Consider the following 25,254-nt stretch of genomic DNA (forward strand, 5'->3'; position numbering starts at 1 on the left):
TTCTTCCTATACTTATAACGCTAGGGAGTTTTGTTCTACAGCTAGTGGATGTTTCCATCTATCTCTCATTATGCAGCCACTCAAAAAATGAAAGAAGAAAAACCCACCAGGAGAGAACCAGGAAAAAGGGCCAGGTCATGCCAAACTGGGGTGCCATATTTTGTGGAGTTAGGCATATGTGTCAACAGGAGATATTTCCTGAGGACACAGGTTTTGGACCTTGGTAACCTGGAAGGGAGCTCAGGGTTGCTCATCAACATACACGAAAAATATCTCTCCACCCCCCACCTCGTCTGCCCCCTGCCTCTGGGAGATGCCCCCACAGGCTTGGGCCTCTCTGCTGAGGCAGGCCTTGAGCTGATTCAGGTGCCCAGCTGACTGTTGCCATGGCAACATTCCAACGTGCTTTGCATAGTGACAGGGATGCTAGGCTTTCCTAACAAAGTGCTCTGTAAAGGACTTCATGTCTTTGGCAGGAACAATTCTGCCTTTTTAACACCCATAACTTTGGGGGCTGTGAGGGATTTGGCAAGTCACTTCCTCTGTCTTGGCCTGCGCCCCTGGGCTTTCCTTGAAGGCACAAGTTGGCAGCTTTTTATTTTTCTATTTCCAAATATACCATCACCACCCTCCTGTCCACACCCACTCCAAAGGAAAGAATGGTTTTTCCCTTGGAGCTTGGGTGAACTCAGCATGTTTAGAAAAACAGGACAAATGGACTCTTTTAATCGTTTATATACCCTTGGCTTGTTGCTAGGTCAAATAGTCTTCAACTCCCTTTTCTTTGTTCAGGATGCCCAGTGGTTTTCAGGATTGAAACAGGAAGACACTGTATTGTCCTGATGAATGATTCCTTGGAGCAGGAAACATAATTAGAATTCTGAGTAGGATGGGAAGGAAGCCAGGCAGACCTGGATGAATCCTACTTTTATCACTTACAAGCTGTGTGATCTTGGACAAGTTATTTAACTTCTTTGGCCTCAGTTTCCTACTATGTGCCATGGAGATGTAGGGTTGTTACATGGTTTAAATATATCTTTATGCTTACCTACTTCTCCTGTTTCCATTGCCCTGATCCTAGTCCATCATCTCTTGACCAGACAAGTACAATAGCTTTTTGACTTCCCGATCTCTACTTGAACCCCCTCCAGTCCATCGTCCACATAGCAGGCATGGTGGTCCTTTAAAAATTTAAATCAGATCCTGCCACCCCCATTTCTCAGAAACATCAAGATCATTTTCACCTCCTGGACTTGGCACTTTAGGTTCCCTCTGCCGGCTCCTTGTCATCCTCAGTTCTTAGCTTAGATGGGCCATTGCCAACCACTTATCCAAACTAGCAACCCTCCTCCGGCCCATTACTCACTATCATATCGCCATGTTGTTTTCCTTCACTGTACTTCTACATCTCACAAGATGGCGCAACCTTGGTTACTATTGTCTGTCCTCTCTGACTGGACTGTAAATTCCTTATGTCTGTCCTGTCCGTTTCTATCCCTCAATGCAGCGCAGGGCCTAGATATAATAGGCTCAATGAAATCTCTTGAATGAGTGGATGACTAAGGCATGCGGAGAACTGGAAATAGGTCTGAAACATAGCAGAGCCCAACCCATGCTTATCCCCTTCTTCTGGCCTTCTTCCATCATTTGGCTGTAGGGTAGAGGAGGGTGGTTCACTGGACCCATGGCCCCCAAAGTGGGTACGTAATCTATCGGGGAGCAGGAAGAAAATACTAAAATTTCTATTAATACTCATTTTTATCATATCTTAAATTCTGCACTTGTTTGTTTTATAGTTTATACAATTAATCAGCACAGTATGACCTGTACATCATTTATACATAAATATACATATGTCGGGGAATAGGCTCAAATATACTTGGAGACCACAGCTGGTAGGAGGCAAACTGGCAAGCTGCTGGAAACCCGTGGGCCACGAATAGCTTGAGGAAGGCCAGCATAGAGCTTTCTCAGATTGGAGGTTGAGTGCCTTGGGGTCCGGGCGGGCAACATGCACACTCCAGTACTCTGCTACCCACTATTGCTTCCCTAGCCTCTATCATGAATTTCCCTGCCCTTCCTGACCTTCAGAGGCATGTGCATGTCCAAGTCTGGCTGCAGTTTCCTTTTCAAGTCTCTAGAGACAATTCCACTCTGCAATTTGATGCTAGTCTACCACTATGGGCAGGATGTGAAAAAAAAAAAACAAGGCCTGCGAGCCCCCTGAGGGCAGCAGCTGGGGCTTCTCATTCTTGTGTCCTCTGTGACTAGAATAGTGCCTAGAACAGAAATGGGTGATCAAATTATTTGAGGACATATTTGTTGACTAATATCAGTGCATAGGACAACTCCTTTCTGAATGTCTGAGCTGAGAGGACTGTCAGAGACCAATTAGGTCCATTTTTTCATTGCCCTGTTAGAAACTAAATGGAGCTCAGAGCGACTCAGGACCCATTCAAGGTCATAAAGCAGCCAACCAACACTTAGTCCTTGGGATGTATGCTCATTTATGAACCAAGTCTTAGCTGGGTCCACCTCCATGGCCTTGGCCTTGGCCTGCTATTCAAAAGCACCAGCTCTCAGAAGGCACCATGGGTTTCTTACTGGGACAGGGGCCAAAGAAGAGAACGTGCCCTGAATTACAGTTCCACAGCTTCCTGCCTTCCGTAAACCCACTTTCTATATGTCTACACTCCCATTCCTTGGATGTTAATGACATCATCACCCCAAATATAGTGCGTTCAAGTCCCCTTGAGTAGACACTTACTATACTAGACTTTTTATGGGCAATTAACATACCTACCCAAAAGTGTACACATTGCTGCATGATCATAGACTGAACACAGCCATGTACTCACCACCCGGGTCAAGAAGCTGCGCCTGACCATGACTGCAGAAGCCCTCCTCAGGGCAGCTGTTAGCCATCATGGCAGACCTCACAGCAGCCCTGTGAGGAAGTGTAAATTTACTCTACTTCACAGACACCAAAACTGAGGCTGACAGAAGGGGGGCACCTTGGCCAAGGTCCCCATTGGCTTCTCCCATGGGGCTTTTCTATGTACTCAGGTGGCTCCCAGAGAAGAAAAACCAACAAAAGAGAAGAACAGACACGGAACCACTTTTTTCTCTCTGTGCCCCTCTACCTTATCATTCCCCTCCCTCCTCTTCTTGTTTGAGCATCTCACAAGGGGAATCTACACCTTGGGTCCCATGGCTTTACCTCCCTTTGTCTGTTGGCTATACTGCAGCTCCCCATCCTCCCCACCCCAGCTGGAACTTCTCTCACCCGGTCACCAGTGTTGACATGGCCACAGGCAGTAGCTTCTTTAGCATCTTGTCTTCTTGGGCTTCCTTGCTCTTTTTGCCACTGGGATCACACGCTTCTTGACTAAATGAACCCAACCAGTACATGGGCAGGCAGAATTGGAACCCCTGTCTCTCTCTTTCCAAATTCGGTATTATCTCCACCATATCCCTCTTATCACATAAAGTGGATGGGGATGCCCTTGCATGTCTTTAACACTTCCCTCTGCTGCCCCTAGCCATTTACTGAACTCCGCAAGTTGTTTCTTAGAACTGTCTCATAGCCAAGCACATCTCAGTGTCACCTCCAATTCCCTCGCCCTAGTCCCAGCCACCATTATCCCTCCCCTGGACCACTTCAGTGAATATGCTCTTCACTGTGCTCCCTGCTTCCACCGCTGTGTCCTATAATCTATTTTTCATACAGCAGCCAGACTGAGTGTTTACAAACATAAACCGGAACAGATCAGTGCATGGCTTGGAACCTTCCAATGATCTGTTGTTGAAAATGTCAAGTCCAGGCTCTCTAGTGGATACTCAGAATCTCCCCTATCTGACCTCTTCACCTTCTTTCTTTATTCCCTGACATAAACCCCTCTGCCTAGTCAGTCTATAGGCTACTGATTCTGTTCTTTAGCTCATCCTTATGATTTATCACTCCAGGGTAATGTAAGGCGGGAAAAGCTTTGTAGTCGGAGAACTCTGAATTCAAATCCTCGCTCTGCCATTTCTCCCTGTGTGACCTTGCAAAGGTAACTTCCCCAGCCTCCATTTTTCTCATCTGTATAATGGGCGATGGAAACATCTAACTTGCCGGCATCAGGCACGCAGTAGGTGCTTGCTGAAAAGTACTTCTCATCCCCTTCTCACTCTCTCTTTTTACTGTTTCCAAATCAGACAACTCCTCAAGCTTCAAACCCCAACATCACATGAAAGTTGTCTAACCACCCACCCAGTCTGCAGGGTTCACCCCCTCTTCTGGGTACGTTCTACCTTGGTTGTCTCACCCACTCACCTGTCCCTAAACATAGCTGTCCCGGCACCTTGGGTGTTCCTCAAGGAATGGGTTGGAGTCTAGCTCTTTAAATCGGTCCTGCACAGGGCCTGGCACTGAGGCTGCCTCAGTGCTTGCTGTGAATCAGCATGGGCCAAGCTACCTTGCCCGTGCACACCTTCGCTCCATGACAATCACTCCAAAAATCCCACACACTTGTCCACATGCCGCCACCAACCCCAAAGTCCTTTCAAAACATTCATATCCCTTTCTGTTCATCACAACAGACATCTAGGCTGTGTGTGGTGCTAGTGATAGCTGTTTTGATGCACAACCACTGTCTGTGAAAATGTGCTAAGCAGACCAGCTACCCTTTGCTCTGAGCATTGTGTGTGGGGGGGAGGTGCAGTGGCTTAAGGAGAGGCGTGGGTCCCCTGTGCTGTTTTCCTATGGAGTTTGGGGGAGTCATGTCTATTGAGGAAAGAAGGTCAGACCTCATTGTGCGGCTGGCCCTTCACTCAACTTAGTGCCTTAGATGTGCCAGGGCAGGGGACAAAGAAGTCTGAGGCCTGAAATAAGTAACTCTGGGGTCTATTTTCCCAAAGTGTTAGTGTTTAAAGCTCATTGTTGTCACCTCATCAGCCATATCCAGCTGTACTCAGGATTGGGAGAGGAGGTGGACAGGGTGGTACTATTTCTAGACTGTACCCCAGAGCCAAAGAGCTGGGACAAGATCCAGTTTGTCACTTTCCCCTCACAACCACCCCGTGACTGTGGGTTTTTAGGCCTCATTCTTCAGATGAGGAAATGGATATTAGGAAAATAAGTGGACCTGGTCAATGGTATTGTTAGGACTGGAACTCAGGTTACGCTGACTCCAACCCTGGTTCTTTGTCACTCTGCTGGCCTGTCTGCAGTCACAGCCCCCAAAGCCTGAAGTACTCACTTCTCTTTCAGTCCCACATAAGTGCTGTCTGTTTTTTATTCCTTCTGCCTAGAATGCTTGTTCTTCCGCCTCTATCTCTGCTTGTGAAAAGTCATAAAATCTTTCAAGACCCAGCCTCCTCCTCCATGAAGCTTTCTGTCAGCCTTGCGCCAGAAGCAAACCCAGCTCTGTACAGCTATATCCTCTTCACAAATGTCCTGTCCACTGCATGTGCCTCCTCATCCTGCTTCAAGCCTTTTCCGATTTCTCCAAATGTAAACAGCCTTCTCCTTGTGTTTATCCCCACAGTACAATGCAACATTCCCCAAAGCGCAGTATACATTTTGCTGTGCAATAATGGTATGAGAGATAATTTTAGGCCTACATGGATGAACTTTTTAGGTTTAATAGTTATGTATTTATTCTAATGCATATTAGACTCTAATAATAATTAGAGGAAAAAACGAGTGCATAAAATGGGTCATTTCTTGAGTATTCAATGCTGAATTAAATGAGTCGATTTAAAGAGAAATAATTTGCTGTCTGTAAACTGAACTGAACTATTTACACTTCCTCACGGGGCTGCTGTGAGGTCTGCCTTGATGGCTAACAGCTGCCCTGAGGAGGGCTTCTGCAGTCATGGTCAGGCTCAGCTTCTTGACCTGGGTAGCAGGCATACGGCTGTGATCATTGTGTGAACATTCACTCATTCCTCAGTTCTCCTTCCATTCCCTTACCTTCCAGACACTTCCTAAACGCTCCTGTTCCTATTCAAATTTCCTCACCTTTTCCCCGGGAATATAATCTGGGGTCCCAAGTACCCAACCAGTTTAGTTCAATTCTGTTTTGATTTTCAGGGTGTCATATGCATTTTAGAACCATCTCAAGATATCATGGTTCTATCTCTTCCAACCTCTCTAAGCTTTTTGCTGTACATGTTAACAACCTTGAACCAATGAAGACTCATATCTAGGACCCATCACAACTGGATAAAGGGCAGGGACTGACCATTCCCCAAACCTCATCTTCAAGGTTTTTGGCCATGTTCTTAAATTTTCAAGATTTTGACCATATTCATAAATCTGTTTTCCCCAGATACCTAACTCTTAGCCCTTCACACTTGCTCTGTAACTTCTGTTTCGCAAGCTGTCTCTTCTGGCCTCTGGTAGGTCCCCTTGAAGGCCTCCTGCCACATTTTACAGCATAGATCACATCCTCTGTGACTTCTCTGCATAATCACCTGTCTCTCTCACGAAGCTGGGGAGACTCGAAGGTGATGTCTGCCTTCCTCTGTAGCCTTGGTCTGGCAAGGTGGGAGAGCTGAAGGGATGTGTGTGGAATTGTTGAAGAAAAGTGAAGAGACCCTGGGCAGCTGGGGGCTTGGCATGAGAGGACCCTAGCAGGAATAACATCCCAAATATTTAACAGTGTGCCCTTCCCTATTCTGTGTCTGGCCAACTGGTCATCATCCTTCTTGTGCAGTCCGAGTGTGGCCTCCTCTGGTAAGGTATCTCCAACCTTCAGGACCGAACAAGTTTCTCTGGTGCTCCCACAATATATGGATCCTTTCTGTGGTAAAGCGCTGATCACACTCCACTGTCATGGCCTGTGGATATGTTGGTCACCTTTCCTGGGTTGTGGCTTACATGTCTGTGTCTGTAACACAAGGCAGAAGGCCCACCTGGCCAGAGCAGATTGGTAGAAACTGTTGAAAGAATGACTAAATGACTGGTTGGGTGAGTGGATGGATAGATGGACAGATGGATCCACTTGAGACCTGTTAACCCAAAGTCAGAAAGCTGTGCCTTCTGGGAGGTGCAGTGCCCCAAGTCTGCCAGGCTGAAGCTGTAGCTGAACCTGTACCCACAGTTCTCTGTGGCTGTGACTGTGACAGACAGGTTCCCTATCAACATAAGCAGGTGTCTGATGACATTAGCGTTGGGCAGTACCGCAACTCTGCTAAGTAAGTGAAGTCACTCCGTGTCGTCTAGCTTTGGCAGAGTTGAGCTGTGGCCATGCTTCCCTGCCCTGTGTCACTGATCCCACAGGGCTGCAGCACTTACAGTGAGCAGCCGCATCTGCGCACACAGCGTGCGTGTGTTTGTGAATGTGTGTGTGAGTGTGTGTGTGTTCGAGAGAGAGAGCGAGAAAGCTGGATCTACAGCGGGACTCATGGAAGGAGCCCTCTTATTGGCTGCCAAGGGTCCCAGTTCAAGTCTATGAATGTCTGGGCTGCCAGCTCTGCCCCCTCCATTCCCACCCCCCTGGAAGGTAAAGCAGAAGAGGAAGGGGAGAGTGGAGTGACGCTTTGGGTGTGTGACAAGGAGACAGTTCTGCCTGGTGGCCACATTGGGCATACAGGAGACATCTGGCTGTATTAGCTCCAAGCCTGCATGCAGCCTGGCAGCCTCATGCTCTGCCCAGATTTCTCCAGGTCTCTGGCGAGACTGGAGCCCGGAGTCTATTGGCAGCTGTCACTTACAGAATTGGATCCATCGTTGCCAATGGAGCAGGGAGCTGTGTCACTTAGAATTCCTGGGTAGCACATTCCTTCACTGGTCCCTGTCACACTCCCGGATTAGGCTCTGTTATTGGCCCCTCGCTCCTGTGAGCTTCTGCAGACGGAGCGAGCGCGTGGCAGCAGAAATGACAGTGCTGAGAGCAGAGGCAGCCTGGGATGGTGAGGGCAGGCGAGTCGAGTCCCCGAGGATGCCTGTGCTGGCCCCGTCTGCCGACACAGATGAGGCGGGGCCCGCACTCGGGGCTCGCTAAGGTTCTTCTGGAACCTGGGCTGCTCAACCTGAGTGGAGCACTAAAGCAAGGGAGAGGGGGAGGGAGAGAGAGAGACAGAGAGGAAGGGAGGGAGGGAGGGAAGGAGACGGAGGGAGAGAGAGAGGCTGAGAGAAGCTCCTAGCAGGCTCTAGTCCAAGTGAGCGGGTCAGGTCTGGACAATTGTGTGCCAGGGGCACAAATGGGATTTGGATGAGCCATGTGTATGAGAAGCAAAGCTGAGGTGATGTAAGCACCTGGGGAGGAGCACAGACAGAGGAGGAGGGGGGAGGAGGAGGGGGAGGAGGGGGAGGAGGAGGAAAAGGAGGAGGAGGAGGAGGCGGAGGCGACGGAGGCGGCCACGGGGCGGCTGCCAGTCCAGAACAGAATGATGGGCAACTCTCACCACAAGCAACCGAGGAGTAAGAGCCAAAGCAGGATGCATTCAGCAACAGGTACTCTCTCTTCCCTTCCCTCTTTTTTCCGCGGCTCCTACAGCCAGGGCCTCCCCAGCTGCAGCCACGGGGCCCCTGACCCTTGGTGTGACTCACAGGAGCTGGCAGGGGGCGGGGAGAGAGCTGAGGGAGATGCCGGTGAACTCCGAGCTCCCCCGCTCCCCCCCCCCACTCCCCCGCCAACCTGAATTACATAAGTCAGAGCTCCATGAGCTGGCAGGGGCCAGCCTCTTTGCCAGCAACCCGTGCAGCCCCTGGAGGGTGGCTATAGCATCAGGGAAGTGAGCAACGTGCCGCGGACTGAAGTTTATTGCTAGGACTGTGCTTTCTGTCTGGACCTACTAGGCAGAGACCTGCAACCAGGCACGGCTTGTCCTTTCTGAGCCTCCTTTGTTATTCAAGCCTTCATCTCCCCTAGCCCACCTCCCACCCGCACTGTACACCTACACCTCTCCTGGCTCCCCCTCCTGTGCTGCATGCACTGAATGATCCAGATGAATCTGTTTCTTGCTGTGTAATGCCCTGCCCCCACCCCTGCCCCAGCCCCAGCCGGGAGCTCTCCCCACTGCGTGGATGACAGGAGCGTGTGGCGACCCTGACCTTGTTGCCCTCCCACCGCGGGCTTGTCCTGCGTCACCCCATGACCCTCTTCAGATATGGCTGCAGGATGCTGCTATAGTTGCCCCAACAAGCCCTTACTGGATGCTGACGGTATGGAGACAGCAAGGAGACAGAAGCTGGAAACAACTTTTCCGGGCTCGCCTTCCCAGGCAGTGGAAGGGCATGTGGATGTAACTTCTGTCCCATTCACTCCCCACCAACTCTTTTCTCTACTGCCTGTCCCCTGGCCGCTGGGAAGCATCCGCCACTGTTCCCTCCAATGAGGGAACACACACCAGGGCCAGGGCGCCCATCCTGTCCTCCTACCTTCATCTTCATGGTGCCCCTTCTCTGCCGTCCTCGGCGCCCCTGTGCTTCAGGAGGGCCTCATCCGCTGTTCACGCCAGTGGGAAAAAGGGGAAAGTTTTTGTCAAGTGTAACTCTAGTTTACCATAAGAAAGCAACAAATGGATTGTTAGATTGCCAAAGCGTGCCGTGCCCAGGCCCATGGAGTTGCCTCTGCGTTTTGCTAGGAACTTTGCTGGCCATGTGGTTGACAGGACTCGTCCAGGGCCAGCTAGTCCTAGGGGAAGCCTTCAAATGGGGGTCTCACATAGTCTGTGTGTGGCGGGGGAAAGAAGGCTACAGGAAAGCTGCCTGGGGTGTGCTGACGGGCAGGACGACAACCCTGGGGCCCGCCTGTCAGAGCACAGCCTGTTTTGATTTCCCAGAGGGGCTGAATTTGGCCCCTGTGATGGGCTGAGCCAATGGCAAAGATTCTGGGTGTTGAGGTTTCTTTGGAATCTTTGGGTACATGCTCCTCTAAGGCCATCATAGCTGGAGTCTCAGGACTTGCTGGTGTTACATGGAGATGCTCCGTACAGCCCAGTACAGGAGCTGGAGGATTCCTTCCTCATAACTGCTACTGCTACAGCTCAGGACAGTTACTGGCTGCCATCTCATTTCTTAGAAATGGCTCTGTATCTTCAGTGCCAGCTACAGTCCAGGGTCATCCTGGAGGTAGTAGGTACTGGATCAGCTTCTGGCAACGTCAGGAAGTGGCCTCATGACTACTTCTCCCTCTCTTTCCCACTGTGCCTCCTAGCCTTCGCCTTCTCCCAGCACTGCACCGCTCACTCGCCATCCCTAGGCAGTCCCCGAAGCCTTGGTTAATCACTCACCCCCACTGGGCTATCCAGAGGGACCGGTTAGTCTCCCAGCCCTGGGCTGCACACAGACTGGTCAAGTTGAAGAGACAAGCATAGGAAACAGCTAATGGTCAAAATGGAGGAAGTGAGGCCCTGACTATGAGAGGTAGGTCTGTCCTGAGGTTACCAGGGAAGTTCATGGAGAAAGAAAGTATCTCTTACGTTGCCCACCCTTACTTGCAAATGTCCTTTCCTCAGAGCTCTGTGTCTCCTCTCTGTGTACTGTGTCCCCTGGTGGTCAAGGCCATCCCCAGAGACCACTCCTATATGCTTGGCCTCCAAATCTCTATCTCTAGTTCAGACTAATGTAGTCAGCTGCTCCATCTGCACCCCAAATGTCCCAAAACAACCTCATTCTCAAGTAAGCACATCTTCTCACACCACTTCTACCCCTTTCTGTCTTCCATTTTCTCTTGGTGACACCACCATCTCTCCAGCACCTCAAACAAGTAGCCTGGGAGCCATCCTCCAATCCTCTCTCTCCCTCACATCACACTTTCCGTTTTCACTCACACGCCCATCCACCCATCCATCCATCATCCATTCGACAAGTATTTACTATTCAGTCATCCTCCGACACCTGACAGACCTTCCTCTTGTCGCTTGTCAATGCCTGAGTCCAGACTTTTGTTAACTCTGGCCTGTTAAAAAACTAGGTTCCCTGCCTCCACCTTAGCCCTCCTCGCGGCCATGCCTAGGAGTGCACTTCTTTGCTGTGAACCCAAACCTTAGTAATACGGGGAAGGGAGATCAAGATTGCTCCCAAAGTATGTCCTGCTTGCCCCTGGTGTCCCAGGGCATTATTTGAAGGTGGTATAGAGAAAATTTTTGTTACCTTTCAGAGTTCTGTCTATATTTTAATATATATTAGAACGAAATGTAGCTAGTAAATTCAACCCACAGTTTCTCATATATTTTTAAGTAGGGCAAGATTAAATGTTCTAAAGGTGAATCTTTTAAAATAAAATTGTCGAGTAAATAAATAATAGTACAGGGGGTACATGGAAAAGAAAAAAGATGAGGATGTGAGACATGATTGCCTGAGCTTTGGGAAGCACCAGTCTCTGGGGTAAAGTATATGTTCCTTAGCACGACTTAGAGATCTTCCAGGCTCAGACCCCACCTACTTCTCCAAACTTACCTCCTGTCACTTCTTATTGAACCTGATGATTCAGCCATCTAGGATGACTTCGGGCTTTCTAAACACACCGTGCCCTTTCAGCACTTCTGTGCTTTCACAGATGCACTTTCCTCTGCCGGAATGCACCCCCAACTGTAACCCCTATTTTCTCTTGGCAATTTCCTGTTCATCCTTCAAATCACTGATTGTGTGTCATGTCTTCTCTAAAGCCTTCCCCGGCTGACCTCCTTCCTCCATAAAATATTTACGGATTTCATCCTTCCCTCTTCTGTACTAATTTAGTAACTTGTACGTAATTTTATCATTGCTTACATTGCCTTTTTTATTAAGACTTTAATTTTATATAAAAGCTTTGGGCTCACAGCAACATTGAGTGGAGAGCGCATGGAGTTCCCATACACCCCCTGCTCCCCCCCACGCACGCACAGCCTCCCCCACCATCACCGTCCCCCATGGGACAACACGTTTGTTATAACCAATGAACCTACATGGATGCAACGTCCTCGCCCCGAGCCCCTGGCTGACATCAGGGTTCCCGCTTGGTGGTGTAGGATCTACAGGTCTGGACCAATGTCTAATGACGTGTGTCCAGCATCGCAGTGTCAGATCGATTACTTGCACTGCCCTGCAAGCCCTCCGTGCTCCCGTCTTCCTCCTCCCTTCTCCTCTGACCCCTGCCACCCACGGATCCTCTCACTGTCTCCATAGTTTTGCCTTTTCCAGAATGTCATAGAGTTGGGATCATACAGTTTGTACCCTTTTCAGATTGTCTTTCAGGCATTGTCAGTTTTATGATTGTTGTTGCGTGCTTATCTCCGCTAGTAAAATGTGAGCTTTTTGAGGGCAAGGGTAAAACTTGTTTACCAAAGGGTGGGAAAGAGCCATTGAGCAGAACGTAGAAGGCTTGGGTTCTGATCTGCTTTGCCTGTGACATCTTAGGCAAGTCATTCACCTCCACTACCTACATCCTTCAGCTATAAAAAGCTACGAATCTTTAGGGGGTATCTTTAGCACACACCCCCAGGGAGGTTGAGAAGATGTGATATGAGATAGCTAGGAAAGTTTATAGAGAGTTGAAATTGATTTTCAAGTGAAACAAGAATAATTATGATTGCAGTTGGAGAAACACCATGGGTTTTGCCATGAGAATGGAACCAGAAGTGAGCCCAACATATTTGGGGGACCGCAGGAAACAGCCAGGCTGAGTTGCTCCCAGCAGCCAATGCAGCTGCCAAGTGGGCATGGATGGAGTGGGGTAGCAGTAGGGTTGTCACAGCATGTGGTAGCCCAGCATGACTTAGAACATAGGTTGCTTTGATGCTCCAAAGCCTTGCCTGCCAGGCGCATGAGTTGGAATTGATTTCTCTCTAACTTTCACACCCGTTTTCACCTCTTGGGGAAGTGTAGCCCTATGACTCTGTTAATCTATATGGGGAAGATGTGTACTCACGCCACCATGACTGCATAGCATGCGCATACCTGTGCACACGGGCACCATCTGTTTCAACTAGTGTCCCACCGAGGAGGGAAAGGGAACCAACGCAACACACCTATAGTCTGCCAGCACTTTCCATCCACAACTCTACTTAACCCTCAAAAACACCTCCACTCGGGGATAGTTGATGCCATTTTACAGATGAGAAAACTGAGACTCGGGGGGAGAGCTTTTCCATGCTCTGATAACCAGGGAGCTTCCGAGTCCGGATGTGAGCCCCAGTATGTCTGTCGAGTTTGTGCCTCTTACGGCATGACATGTGCTTCTCAGTATCTTTGTATCTGTGGCAGGAGTTAGTAACCCTGGAGACTGGGTATGGTGAGAAAAGGGTTCTATGGCAACCAGGACTGCGATTCCCCACCTTGTAGAAGCCCCACCATATGTTTCTTTGATGGTGTGTTTGTGTTGTTGGAATAACAACTCGTTGGAGGCTCTGTGTTGGGTCTAGAAGCTAGAGATGAGGATTCCTGAGGTAGAAATAAAGTAGAGGGATTCTTGAATTTAAGCCTAAACAAGGTGTTGAGAGGGGCTTCAGATGGAAGATCTGGTATAATGCTGCTTTCCACTGCCCCTAAGCAGCCACGCCAGCAGTGCGAGCAACGTACCCCGTGTTTTAAGATGAAAACGAGTCTACTCTTCTCTATGCCTAAACAAAATGAGGACATCATCTCATGGTACTTCATACCTGACCTGGCCTTACCATATTCACAAACTCATTTCTCACAATCCTTGATTTCCATATGACAGACACTGAAGTGGCAGAGGCTTATGAGGGAGTGAAGTGGTCCCTATTGCCTAGGGGGCTTCCTCCCCAAGACATATTTCCTAACCTAACATAATGAGCCCATGAGACCATATGGAAGAAATTGAAACTCTAGACCACCAAACAAAATATTTCCTGGTCTCCTCACATCCCACACTGAGAGATGCGTCAGAGGTAGATACATGAGCCCTGGGGCTTGAGGCCAGTCACAATACTCCCACGTTCCCTGGGCCAGAACTAGAAAGAAGCAAAAAAGTGAGTATGAAAAAGCACAATGGCCATCCCGATGTTAAATAACAGGGAAATGGCTAAATAAATGTGACGTGTCCAACTTTACTAGAACCACTAAAGGGCCAATTATGAAGACTGTAGAGTAACGTGGACAAAGCATGACATACAAAAGACACAATACAAAAGTGTATCTATGCAGAGCTTTAGAATCTTGGTGGAAAGTATGTCTGCCCATGAGCAAGGACTGGAAGGGAATTGTGGGAAAAGCAAAAAGTGATTTATTGCGGGTGGCAGGCTCGCTGGTGATTTTTTCTTTCCCTTAGACTTCCATTAATGTTGTTATAATGTTGTTTTTGTGCAATGAAAAATAAAAATCATTAACACATAGAACAATTACACTGGCAAATCATTCTGTTGAGCTGAGAGACCAAATCGTATCAATTCCCTGAGCTAGCGAACACACTTGAAAGACAGAAATGCCAAAACAGAGGCAGCTACAGGGAATGGGGAGATGTGTGGCTTTTGTGTGGGCAGCCTCGAGTTTGAATCTAAGCTCTGAGCCTCACTTTGGTTCTTTGGGGGAAGTTATTTCACCCTTGTCTGCTTGGTTTCTTCATCTGCAATGTGAAAATAATATCAACTGCCACCTCCTTAAAGGGCTGAGGTGAGCAGCAAATGACGCGAGAGGTTTGTGAGGGCTTCGTCAGGTGTAAAGCGTTGCACACTGGAATGCCTTATTGTAGGATATATACAAATACTTTGAAATAAAAATATTAGGTACTGTTTGACACTGTCCCAACTGAGTTGACAGCAAAGCCAAGCTGCGCCTGTGCTGCTGGGTGGCTTCAGGTGGCAGCCACTTTGTCTGCTCTGAGTGCTGGGTGCCATTGAAATTTGATTAAGCAATTAAAGCTTTCTGGTTTCAGCCATGGTTGGGGAATAATTTGGGAAATGTTGCGGGTTTTCCTGCTCGTCGAAAATGCTTAAGCTTTGTGGTGAGAAGATTAGAATAATTGATAAAGAACATGTGGAAAACTTCTACAGCTGCTTGGGTTCTCAGAGACACTTGGCCACTAACTAGCTTTAGGCAAGTGAATTAAGCTGTGGGAGCCTCTGATACCTCCTTGGTCTGCTGGGATTCATAGTGCCTACCTCATAGGGTGGTTGTGAAGATTAAATAAGGTGCTGCGTGTGAAGCGTGAGCAAAGAGCATGGTGTGCTGTCATTACTACTGCCTCGAACTGTTAGAGTACCAGGGTCTCTAGAGATTACTGATCCAGAGCTTCTCAGCAGATGCCGAGAAGAATGTGGACAGAGTATTGGGGAAGCACAGTGAGTAGTAGTAGTATTTTAGCATGTCGACATTGAACAGCAAACTTTTTGTCTATCATGGTGGGACCCAGGTATTTTACCGAAGGTGAGATGTGCACTTGGAAACCACTAGTCTCCTACGAACCTTTCATTTTGTAGACCCACAGAAGCAAGGTGATGTCCCCAAGGTAATCCAGCCTCGGAGGTAGATGTGGGCCACAGTCCAGCTGTTCTGTACCTCCCCCCACACACACACACACTGCCATCAACACTGCTCAAGAGTTGTCCTCATGCCCTCTGGGATTTCCTCATCACCATGGTGGAGACATCCTGTGCCACACGGCCAGGTACATATAACCACTATGAAGCTGGGAGAAACCAGGCAAGGCTCAGACATTGAGAAGAGGCAAAAAAGATGCTTGAAATGACAAGGGAAGATGTCCCTGGCTGGGGGTCCTGTATGCTGACAGTCAGCTCTGCATCACCCCCATGCAGTACTTTCAAACATTTGAGTCGGTGTAGCCTCCTAAGTGTCATCTGCATCCCTGTGGAGTTAATGGTCTTTTACGAAACGTTCATCTGTCTCAACAGCAAATTTTTCATTTAAAAGTCAGTCTCCTGTCAAATTCTCCAAGAGTATAGATGGAGGGGTGTGGGGTCCTGGGAACAGGATGAGGCTCCCAACTGCTCCCTGCCATCTGGGTAGAGTGTGTTCTCTGAGTCATTTCTGGCATTGGGGAGGGAGGCACAGAGCCACCTCCACGAGTTTCTTTTGTGGAAATTGTAGACCTGGAGGTGGGGGAGTGCTGTTTAGGCCTTTTAGGTTGGCCTCAGAGAAGAAGTACCTCCTGCGCCACACAGGATGCAAAAGGTACATGCCATCTCTAGTGCACCACTACTATTTTGAACTATTCTGACCCAGCCCAGGACCTTGCTCAAGCAAGTGGCTTTCCAGGGAATGACAGACTCAGGCCCGTTGGAGGCAGGCTGGGGATGATGGCTGATGAGACATCAAGTTGAGGGCAGGACTGATAATGTTTTCGAAGGGAGGCACTCATGAGCTTTAGGTGGAGATTCGGGAAGGTTTCTCAAAGACAGAGGCAGCTTCTGTAGAGCCAGGCACTACTTTGTAGGTATCAACTCATTTGATCCACACAACAACCTTATGGTATAGGTACTTCTATTATCTCCTAAGGAGAGTATATAGATTAGAAATGGTAAATTATGCAATTGATCTACAGATTAGAAACTGAGGCTCATAAACGTTAGGTATCTAGCCCAAGGGCACACGGGTGAGACTAGGATTCCAGCCCAGGCCATAGGGCTCCCAAGTCTGTCCTCTTGGTCATCGTGCTAATCTGCGAACGTGAAAGAACTGAGGCAGTCAGGCCCGCTTTGCTGTCCACCCATCAGCTGGGCTGAGAGTGGGCTTCAGTCTCTACCAAGAATTAGTGCCATGGTTCTCAACTCAGGGAGATTGAAAACACTGTCAATGCCTGGGCTCCACCCCTGAGAAATTCTGTTTAATTGGCCTGAGATGAAGTTCAGCCAGCGGGGAGTACGTAGGGTGGGGTGAGTGGCACTTTTTGTGGAAGCATCTCTCTCATCCTGATAGACATCTAACTCCGAGCTGAAGGTCTGACTCTCCGTCTAGCATCGGCTCTTATCTCTTTCCTCTCTAGCCACAGCCAAGCTTCCTGAGAGGTGTCCCCCCTCCCCTCCCACTTCCCTCCTTAACCTGCTGTGGTCCGGCCTTTGGGCAGGCGGCCTGGCCAAAGCTCTGCTCTTGATCTTGCCACAGAGAATATTCACTGCTTGGGCCTCGGGGAGGCGCAGCGCATCCTCCTTGTCTGATACTTTCATCTCAGCCTTTGTCAATGGATTTTGGTACCAAGCTGACAAGGATGTCCTGTGTGGCCTCCAGAGACCCCCAGCTGAGGCCCTGCGCCCCAGGAGCTGGATCCTGTCAGTACAGGAGGTGCTTGGAAGCCTCAAGGTAACAAAGTGGTTCCTCAAGCTGCTTCCTTGTCTCTCTGCATCTCTAGCCAAAAAAAAAAAGGAAAAGAGAAGGTTCTTCACTGTGTGAGCAAGAACCTGTCGTGCCTCTCTTCCGACTCTGCCCATTTTGCCTGTATGGTCATGGAGTCCCTTTGTAATAAGCTGCTGGCACATGTGACTTGTTTCCTGGTCTCTTGTCCTTCTAAACACACAGAAACAAATTTGAAAAAGATATGTTTTAAAAGTTTTAAAGCCAACTGTTCTTTCATGCTTTGTGCCCTGGGAAATAGCCTTTGCAAGGCTGGGCTCCAAATCTTACTGTTGTCACAGTTTGGGATCTTGGGAAGCCCCTTTCCTTCTCTGAGCCTTGGTTTCCTCCTGCCACACAGACTTGTCATCATTGAGTCCACTGTTTGTCGTGACGATGCTGCATGCACCCACTAGGAGTTTGGGAAACAATTGAATGGTATCCAGCTGTAGTGCACCAACTCTTTGCAGGCCAAGAGAGAAAGTGTGTGTGTGTGTGTGTGCAAGAGAGACTCGCAAAAAACAAGGCCTATCTTTGTACACGTCTCTCCTCTGGGAAGGAAGGGGCCCACGCAGTGACAATAGACCAGGGGCGCTGACTCAGACAGCCAGTTCCTGCTCATTTCCCCTTGCTGCAGGACAGCCGCTGGGCGAGCGGGAGCACAGCCCTCTGCCGGCTCTGACTCGGGCTTTTGGCCGAGAACCCTACCCAGAGAAAGACAAGAGCAACTCAGCTCCCCACTGGTCTGCCGTAACGGGACTGAAGGGACCGATGTGGGTGTGGGCAGCTGGTAGGGGTGGACGGGGGTGGGAAAAGAGAGAAAGGAAAGTCACTTTTTGAATCCTGCATCACTTTCCCTGGGCCAGGCAGCCCAGGGACAACTTCACGGGGCAACGGATCATGTGACCAATGGGGCCAAAGTGACCCAGCCAGGGCGCTGGGAAACAGGATGAGGAAGAGTCCCTGAGTGGCCACTGAGGAACCTGGGGACGGGCTTTAGAAGAACTTAGAGCCCATTAGCTCGTTGCCCACTGTGTGTGCCCACCACACATATCCCCCTTGCACGAGGATTTGCTGGATGCAGCGCCTTGGCCATCCGCAACACTCAGATGGAGAGAGCCCAGGCTATCACCCTCTTCTGGAACCGGGGAGGTGAGTGGAGGCTAGGGTTGCTTTCCCCGGAGAGGGTCATGGGAAGGAATTGGGGAGGGGGTTTCTGTAGTCAGAGCTTTTCTGAGGCAGCCTGGCCATGTGGAGGGGGGGCACCCCAGTACTAGAGGTCTGCAGGGAGGGGCAGGCTGGCCGCTTGGCGGAGGTGCTATGAAAGGAATTCAAAATTGGGTGGCTCCGGGGAGGAGAGGGTGGATGTGATCACATCCAAATCTTGATAAGCTGGAATCCCAAACGGGCAAGAAAAGTGATCAAGGAATTGTGAGTGTGTGCATGTGTAGAGATGCTGCATCTCTTACTTTCTGTAGATCAACTTAACATGCTTTCTCAGACCTTATCCCTTGGATGGTGGAAAATACCATATCAGTCAATCTTGGGGTTTACACACCTCATGAAGTTCCACAAAAAACGGTGGGAGTTTTTGTTTTGTTTTTTAGTGTGCGTTTTTTCGTTTGTTTTTGTTTTTTATTTTTATTTTTTGCAATACCGAACCATGGAGCAGGAAAGGGGTGCCTATCAGTGGTCTGTCCACACAGGTTACTATCGAGGGATGAAGTGCTTCCTAATCACAGTCCAAGCCAGAACTCCTGGCAGTAGGGTGAAATGAAGTTCAGCAACTGGAGCCACACCAGGACCCCTCCCTGGCTTCTGTGAAGAGGATGGCCAGGGCGGGGGAGGTGTTCTAGTTGCTCCTTTGTGGCAGGAGCAGGCTCAAGGGGACTTTCTGAGCTACACGAGTTTGAAAAAGCGGAGTGATGGGACTGAGAACGAAATACTGTGAGGGCCGCAAGCTCTGTGGCATGGAGAAGAATCAGGGGAATGTGGTCTTTGGTCTTCAGGTCTTTGAGGATGAAGAGGATAGGTGAGGTCTGCCTTGAAAAGAAACGACGGGTCAGGGTATCACAGTCACAGAGCAAGCTGGCCTTCCTCTTCTGAGGAGGAAGGGAGGAGGCGCCCACCTCAAGAGCAATGCAGTCCTGGCCACATCCTGCAGTGGGCTCCCTCCTTCCACCTCAATGGCTGAAACCCAGTCTGCCGCCCGCCCCATCTCGCTCCATCCTGCTGGACTCCCTGCTCCCACTTTTTCCCCTCTCCAGCCTGTTCTGCACTCTTCAGCCAGGGCAAGAGTTTAAAAAACAGACCCAGCTGCTCACAGTCCTCCAGTGGCCACTCACCACCCTCTAGTGAAAGTCCAGATTTATTTCCCTTCTTTATTGCCTTCTTTCTACTCTCTAAAACAGAGCAGGCATAAGATCATTCCTCACTCTAACATAGCTCTAATATTTTATAAATCTATGTTCTAGACAACTGGAAAGAGCTATACTTAACCTTCTGCCTTGTAGCCTTTAATGAAGGGACTTGCTCCAGGCACTGCTTCCTAATGCCCCAGGACACCACAGCTTTTTCTTTGTTCTTCCAAAGGGATGGTACAGGCTGCTTAGCCAACCCTCTGCTCCGAGCACCCACCTTCCCCTCAGTGTCTAGGTGAAGGAGGTCCCCATCCCACCCTCTGGAGCATGCCCGTTAAGCTTTCTTATCTGCAAATACTTGAAAGACTCCTTAACCAAATAAGTTGGACAGCCAGTTAAGCACAAGAATAGGACAGAGGACAGAGCCAGAAGGTCTTGGCTGCCAGTCTGGGTTAGCGGACGGAGTCAGGAGAAAAGAAAATGTGTCATCAGAGCTCTCAGAGTGAAAGAGGAAGTAACATTAAATACCACTAAATAACGTGCCAGGCCCTGTATGTGAAGCTTTGCATATATCACCTCGTGTGATCCTCATGACAGCCCTACGATGTTGGTACTATTATTACGTACATCATACTCCAATGAGGAGATGGGCTTAGAGCAGTCAGTGTCTTGCTCAAAGCCATACACAGCTAGAAAGTGACAGAACTACAATTGAACTCAGGTCTGGCGAACCCCAAACCCATGTTGCTTTGCACAGTCCCAAGATGTCCTAGCTGAGTTGGCACTGCCCTTTGGAGCAGTTCTGATAAGCTGGCCTCCCTGACTTCTTTGAGTATCTTTTGCAAACACTTTAAGCCACTCGTATGCGCATTCCTCACTGCCCACACACAGGCCCCAGTCCCTCGCAACCTCATCCCATGGCTAAGGACTCCAACAGGTTCATTTCTGACAGTGCCCCTGTGCTCTCAGGCATAATGGACTTACTTCTCCCCAACTCTGCTCCCACATCCTTTCTCTTCTGCCTCTTAGATGGCAACTCCTGGGACAAGTAGCTTCAAACAACAAGCTAGACTATTCTTTGTTTTCTCTCTTCCCCCTCTGTGGGCTTGGACTTAAAAATTTATTTAAGCACAAATCATTTTCCTCCTCTGGTCCAAGTTTCCGAGCTATAAAGTGGGAATATAGGATACTCTCTAAGGGCCCCCAAGTTCCAAGAGCCTGGATTCCCAGGGTCCTGGCCCTGTCCCCAGCACACCATTGCTGCTTTCTCCCCCACAAGGTGGAGCATAAAGGTGGCCACAGGCACTGGTTTGGAAATCTTCACTGAGCTAATGAAGGGACAGTTACAAAGAAGTGACTGTCCCTGAGTCAATGAACAAAGCAATAGAGTGGTAATAACAACAATGTTTGTAGGACATTTTGTTTACCAACTGCTTTCACAGTCAGCTGGTGGTAAGGTGGGGAACTCCAGAGTGATCTTAACAGTACATGGTACGGCTTTAAAGAACATTGAATTACATGATGAGAAAACGATCCTCCTTTCCTTCTCCTCTCAGCTTTCTGATTACATCAAGGAGAAAGTCTCAGCATGGTGCTATTCTTCAACCTCTATCACGCTTGCTAATCTTTTGGAACCAAGCTAGAGCAGGCCTCAGGCTCAAAGACATTGACACACAACAGCATCTACACAGAATTTAATTATTCTGTTCTGTTTCTTTTGTATTTATTTTTACAGTTACTTTCTATTTATGAGAAATGATCCTCCTTTGTTGTTGTTGTTGTTGCCATATTAAATTTTTTAAAAATAAATTTATTTAAGCATTATTTAAGCATTTATTTAATCATTTTGAGAAAAAGATAAAGCAAATAGTAAACAGAGGCGGCGGGGCTCACTCATGGCACAACTCGGCAAAGTACCACTGAAATGGCTAAAGCTTAGGCAACGCTGGAATGTGACATTCCTTTGGCACCAGGCTCCTCAGTGTGGCCTATAAGGCTTTGTGTGGTCCGCCCCTACTAACGTCCCTTATTCTCCTCCCTCCCTTAGCCTACACTCTTCCAAGCCTGCCAGTTTTTAAGCATGCTGTACCCTGCGTCTGGAATACCTCTCTCTCCCCCATGCGTTTTCCACCCATAAGACCCCAACTAATCCTTTAAGACTCAGTTCAAAGGACCCCTCCTCTAGGAAGCTTTCCTTCAGCTAAGTATGAGATTCATTCATTTTTCTTGCATACTATCTTCCATTGCTATAGTTATTTGCTTACAGGCCTATATGTTCCACCCTGTTAGTTCCAAATGCATTTGATAAGAAACACTTGAGGGGTGGAGAGGGAGGGAAAAAGGGAGATAGAGAAAAGAATAAAAATGTAACTGTGAGTGAGGCCTATGCATAGTGACTGGGCCACGGGGACCGTCACAGCTCCTGGGATCACTTGGAATGGAGGCTTCCCAGATGCTAAATCAGAGCCTACAGAGGCCACAAAGCCAGCCTGGGGACTGCCACAGGGGAGCTGTTGAAGGTCACATGTAGGAAGTTTATTGGGGTACCTTTGGGATTAACACCTGGGCTCTAAAGAAAGGAGGCCAGATTGGTTCAAGGGAGAATTTGGGCTGTGACACGATCCTAATGACATACTGAACTGATCCACGACGAGTTCTGGAACTGGGTTGGCCCTTCACAGTCATTCTGAGTTAGGATGAAGAGACTGGACATCGATACTACACCACATGGACCAGTGCTTAGATGCAAGCTGCTCCCAGGGAGTGAGCCTGGCCTTGGGCATGGCAGCATCCTCTGAGGAGGTGGCTGGACAATCCCCAAAGAGAACTGTCAGCCAGCAGCACTGAGTCCTGGGGAGACCTGAGGGTGCATCACCGTGTCCACATCAGGGGCCTCATCAGACCCCCTGGAGCTTCAGCGCCCGAGAGGCAGGGAGAAAAAAATAGTGATTTGGAGGGAAGAGTATGGTTCTCATGGGTTGGTGGCTGGAAGGCCATAATAAATGTGTGTTAAAAGAACGAGAGGCCGAATATGATGTTCTAAGCACTGTGCCTAGAGGCAAGGACAATATAGAGACGAACAAGTCACAAGGAATTTCTAGTATAATTGAAGAGACTATTTACTAATAGCAAAGAGACTATTCCAGAACACTGTGACAAGTTCTACAATGTGTACAAAAGATGATGTTTCCACAACACCTTGTTCTTGCTTCTCTCTCTACACACCTAGGCCCTCTCAAAGCCAAGTGCAGTCCTTTGCAGCATGCAAAGTGCTTGTTGCATATCTTTCATCTTACCACAGAAAAATAAGGGTTTCAGAAGAAAGTAGGTTTTTACCTTTATGTTCTTAATCTGCCTGATACGCTTTCAGAAATAGATATATTCTGATCATATTTATAACAGTGACATTCTTTTTTATTATTTTTTTCCTACACATCCTTAACCACCTGTGAAATTCTTCCATCATACTCATCTGTTCTTTCATAGCTTGTCTCAAAAGTGAGAAAATTATGATCAAATCCTGTTAGTTCCTTTTGAGCTGTGAGGAAGAAAATATGTTTTTTGTTTTTTGTTTTTAAAAGTTTAGTCTTACTCAAAAAGGGAAAACTTTCTTGGTTTGAAACATTAAAAATGTATGAAACCAAGACTACATAAGATTTTATGTGTATTAATACTCTAAGAGAGATTTAGGGGAGGGTGTTGTATAGTCTGAATAAAAAGCCACTTAGAGGCAACTGAAAACCCTCCTCGTTCCCTAGGCTGTGTTCTCTGCCCACCTTTCTGCCTAGCAGAAGCCACCACACTATAAGGAAACAACAGTCAGTCTGTATTCCAGAGGAGAAAGTCTTCGTATGTTCCCAGTGAAAATAAAGATGTGCACGCTCTGTGTCCATACCTGGTCCTGTGTGACTTCATGGTGCCATCACTGTCACAGTGCCATAATTAAAATTCGTTCTCTTTATGACTGCCAAAATACCATGCTGACCTCCTACGTTAAGCAAGGGAGCCCTCGTTTCTACTCTTTTTTTTTTTTTTACTTCTTCATATGGTGCTCGCAGTAAGCAATGGTGGCCAAAGTGAAATATAAAGATCAACTTTATGCTTTAAAGATTTGCAAGGTAAATAAATCACCCTTACCACAGCGTAATTTTCAAAGCATTTAAAAACATGATTCTCATTGAAATACATAGCGATCATGTATCAAAGACTTGTTTAACTCTGATGAGGAAACCAGCATTGTGGTAAAGCTGGTTTTTAAAAGATATTAGGATATGACAGTTCCTCAAAAAGTTAAGTACAGAATTACCATAAGACCCAGGAATTCTGCCTCTGGTTATAGACCCCGAATAATTGAAAACAAAAACTTGTACATGAATATTCAGAGCAGCGGTATTCACAACAGTCCAAAGGTTGAAACAACACAAATATCCATCGACAGATAACTAAGTAAACAAAATGTGCTATATCTTATACAATGCAATATGATTCAGCTATAAAACGGAGTGAAGGTCTAATCATAGTGCAACATAAATGAACCTTGAAGATATTATGTTCAGTGAATAAAGCCAGTCACAACAGAACAAATAATGTTTGATTCCACTTGCATGAACTATCTAGAGTACGCAAATTCATAGGGACAGAAAGTAGACTGGAAGTTATAAGGGTCTAAAAAGAGGGGAGGAATGGAAAATTACTGCTTAATGTTTCTGTTTGGAATAATAAAAAATTTTGGAAATAGTGGAGATGGTTGTACAACATTGTGATTAAAATTAATGGCATTGAGTTATACACTTAAAATGATTTAAATGGAAATTTTGATATATATTTTATCATAATAAAAATAGTAACAAGAAAAAAAAAAGAACAAGAGAAAGAGACCAAAAATATGAAAGACTTCAAGAGAATGCTGGAATGATTTTTAAGTTACATACAAAACTAGGTAGTTCTACAGGATAATAAAACTAACTTTTGGGGCTATCTTTTCTACTGTTCAGAAATAATTTTTATTTGTACGAGACAACAATCATTTGCAACTTATCACTCTTCTGCAAGTTAGCTTTTAACTCTACAGAGTGGTCTTAATCAATGGTGAATAGTCGAGCAATATACGATGCTCTCATATGTTCCTGGAAAGGCACTTGTCAAGTTTTGGTTAAATTTTCATAGCACCTGAAATAATACATGAGAAACTACAACTCCCATGTGGGTGTCCATGAAAGAATCTTAACTTTAGCTTCAAGGCCTGACTCTCATGACTCTCATATCGCATCAACACCTTGATGGCATTTTCTGAGTATTCCTGGGCCACTCGGAGGCCTAGTTCAGTCCACACTTTCATTGTGTCCCTCCCACACAAAGACTCTAAATGACTCCTGATCCAGCCCACACTTCCTCAACTGGCTTGCAGAAGCCTCTGGAATATAGCCTGGTTAAAGCTTTCAAGTCTCATCACCGTCAGTCCCAGCCCTTTGCTCAGGCAGATACTCCCACTTTCTGGCCCTGGCTCAAAGTTCAATCATTCGTGGACCACTGTCAAAAGTTTTGTTTATCTGTCTTATTTTCTAATTTAAAAAGTGAATCTGTTTTAAAACTTTTTACTTGCCCAGATCTGCAGGTTTGATATGCTATTTAAAGAAAAAAGTTCATCCGTGTACCACCCCAAATAACGTTTCT

The 25,254-nt window shown here is 47.6% G+C and overlaps 1 protein-coding gene across 4 annotated transcripts in view; it reads left to right on the forward strand.

Annotated features, from left to right (window-relative positions):
* NHSL2 (NHS like 2) overlaps positions 1-25,254 on the forward strand; it is a 129,688-nt gene that overhangs the window by 51,609 nt on the left and 52,825 nt on the right. Inside the window, exon 1 of one of the 4 annotated variants that reach the window (XM_016130687.2) lies at positions 11,841-18,373. The exons of 2 other annotated variants lie outside the window; for them this stretch is intronic. In XM_016130687.2, the coding sequence (XP_015986173.2) occupies positions 18,331-18,373 (43 nt within the window). In that variant the 5' untranslated portion in view covers positions 11,841-18,330. Of the gene's footprint in view, positions 1-11,840; positions 18,374-25,254 lie in introns of those variants that run through there. One more of the 4 variants, XM_016130704.2, reaches the window with a different exon arrangement.

Source organism: Rousettus aegyptiacus, unplaced genomic scaffold (genome assembly GCF_014176215.1).
Source record: "Rousettus aegyptiacus isolate mRouAeg1 unplaced genomic scaffold, mRouAeg1.p scaffold_m13_p_9, whole genome shotgun sequence".
In the NCBI taxonomy this organism is placed as follows: domain Eukaryota; kingdom Metazoa; phylum Chordata; class Mammalia; order Chiroptera; family Pteropodidae; genus Rousettus; species Rousettus aegyptiacus.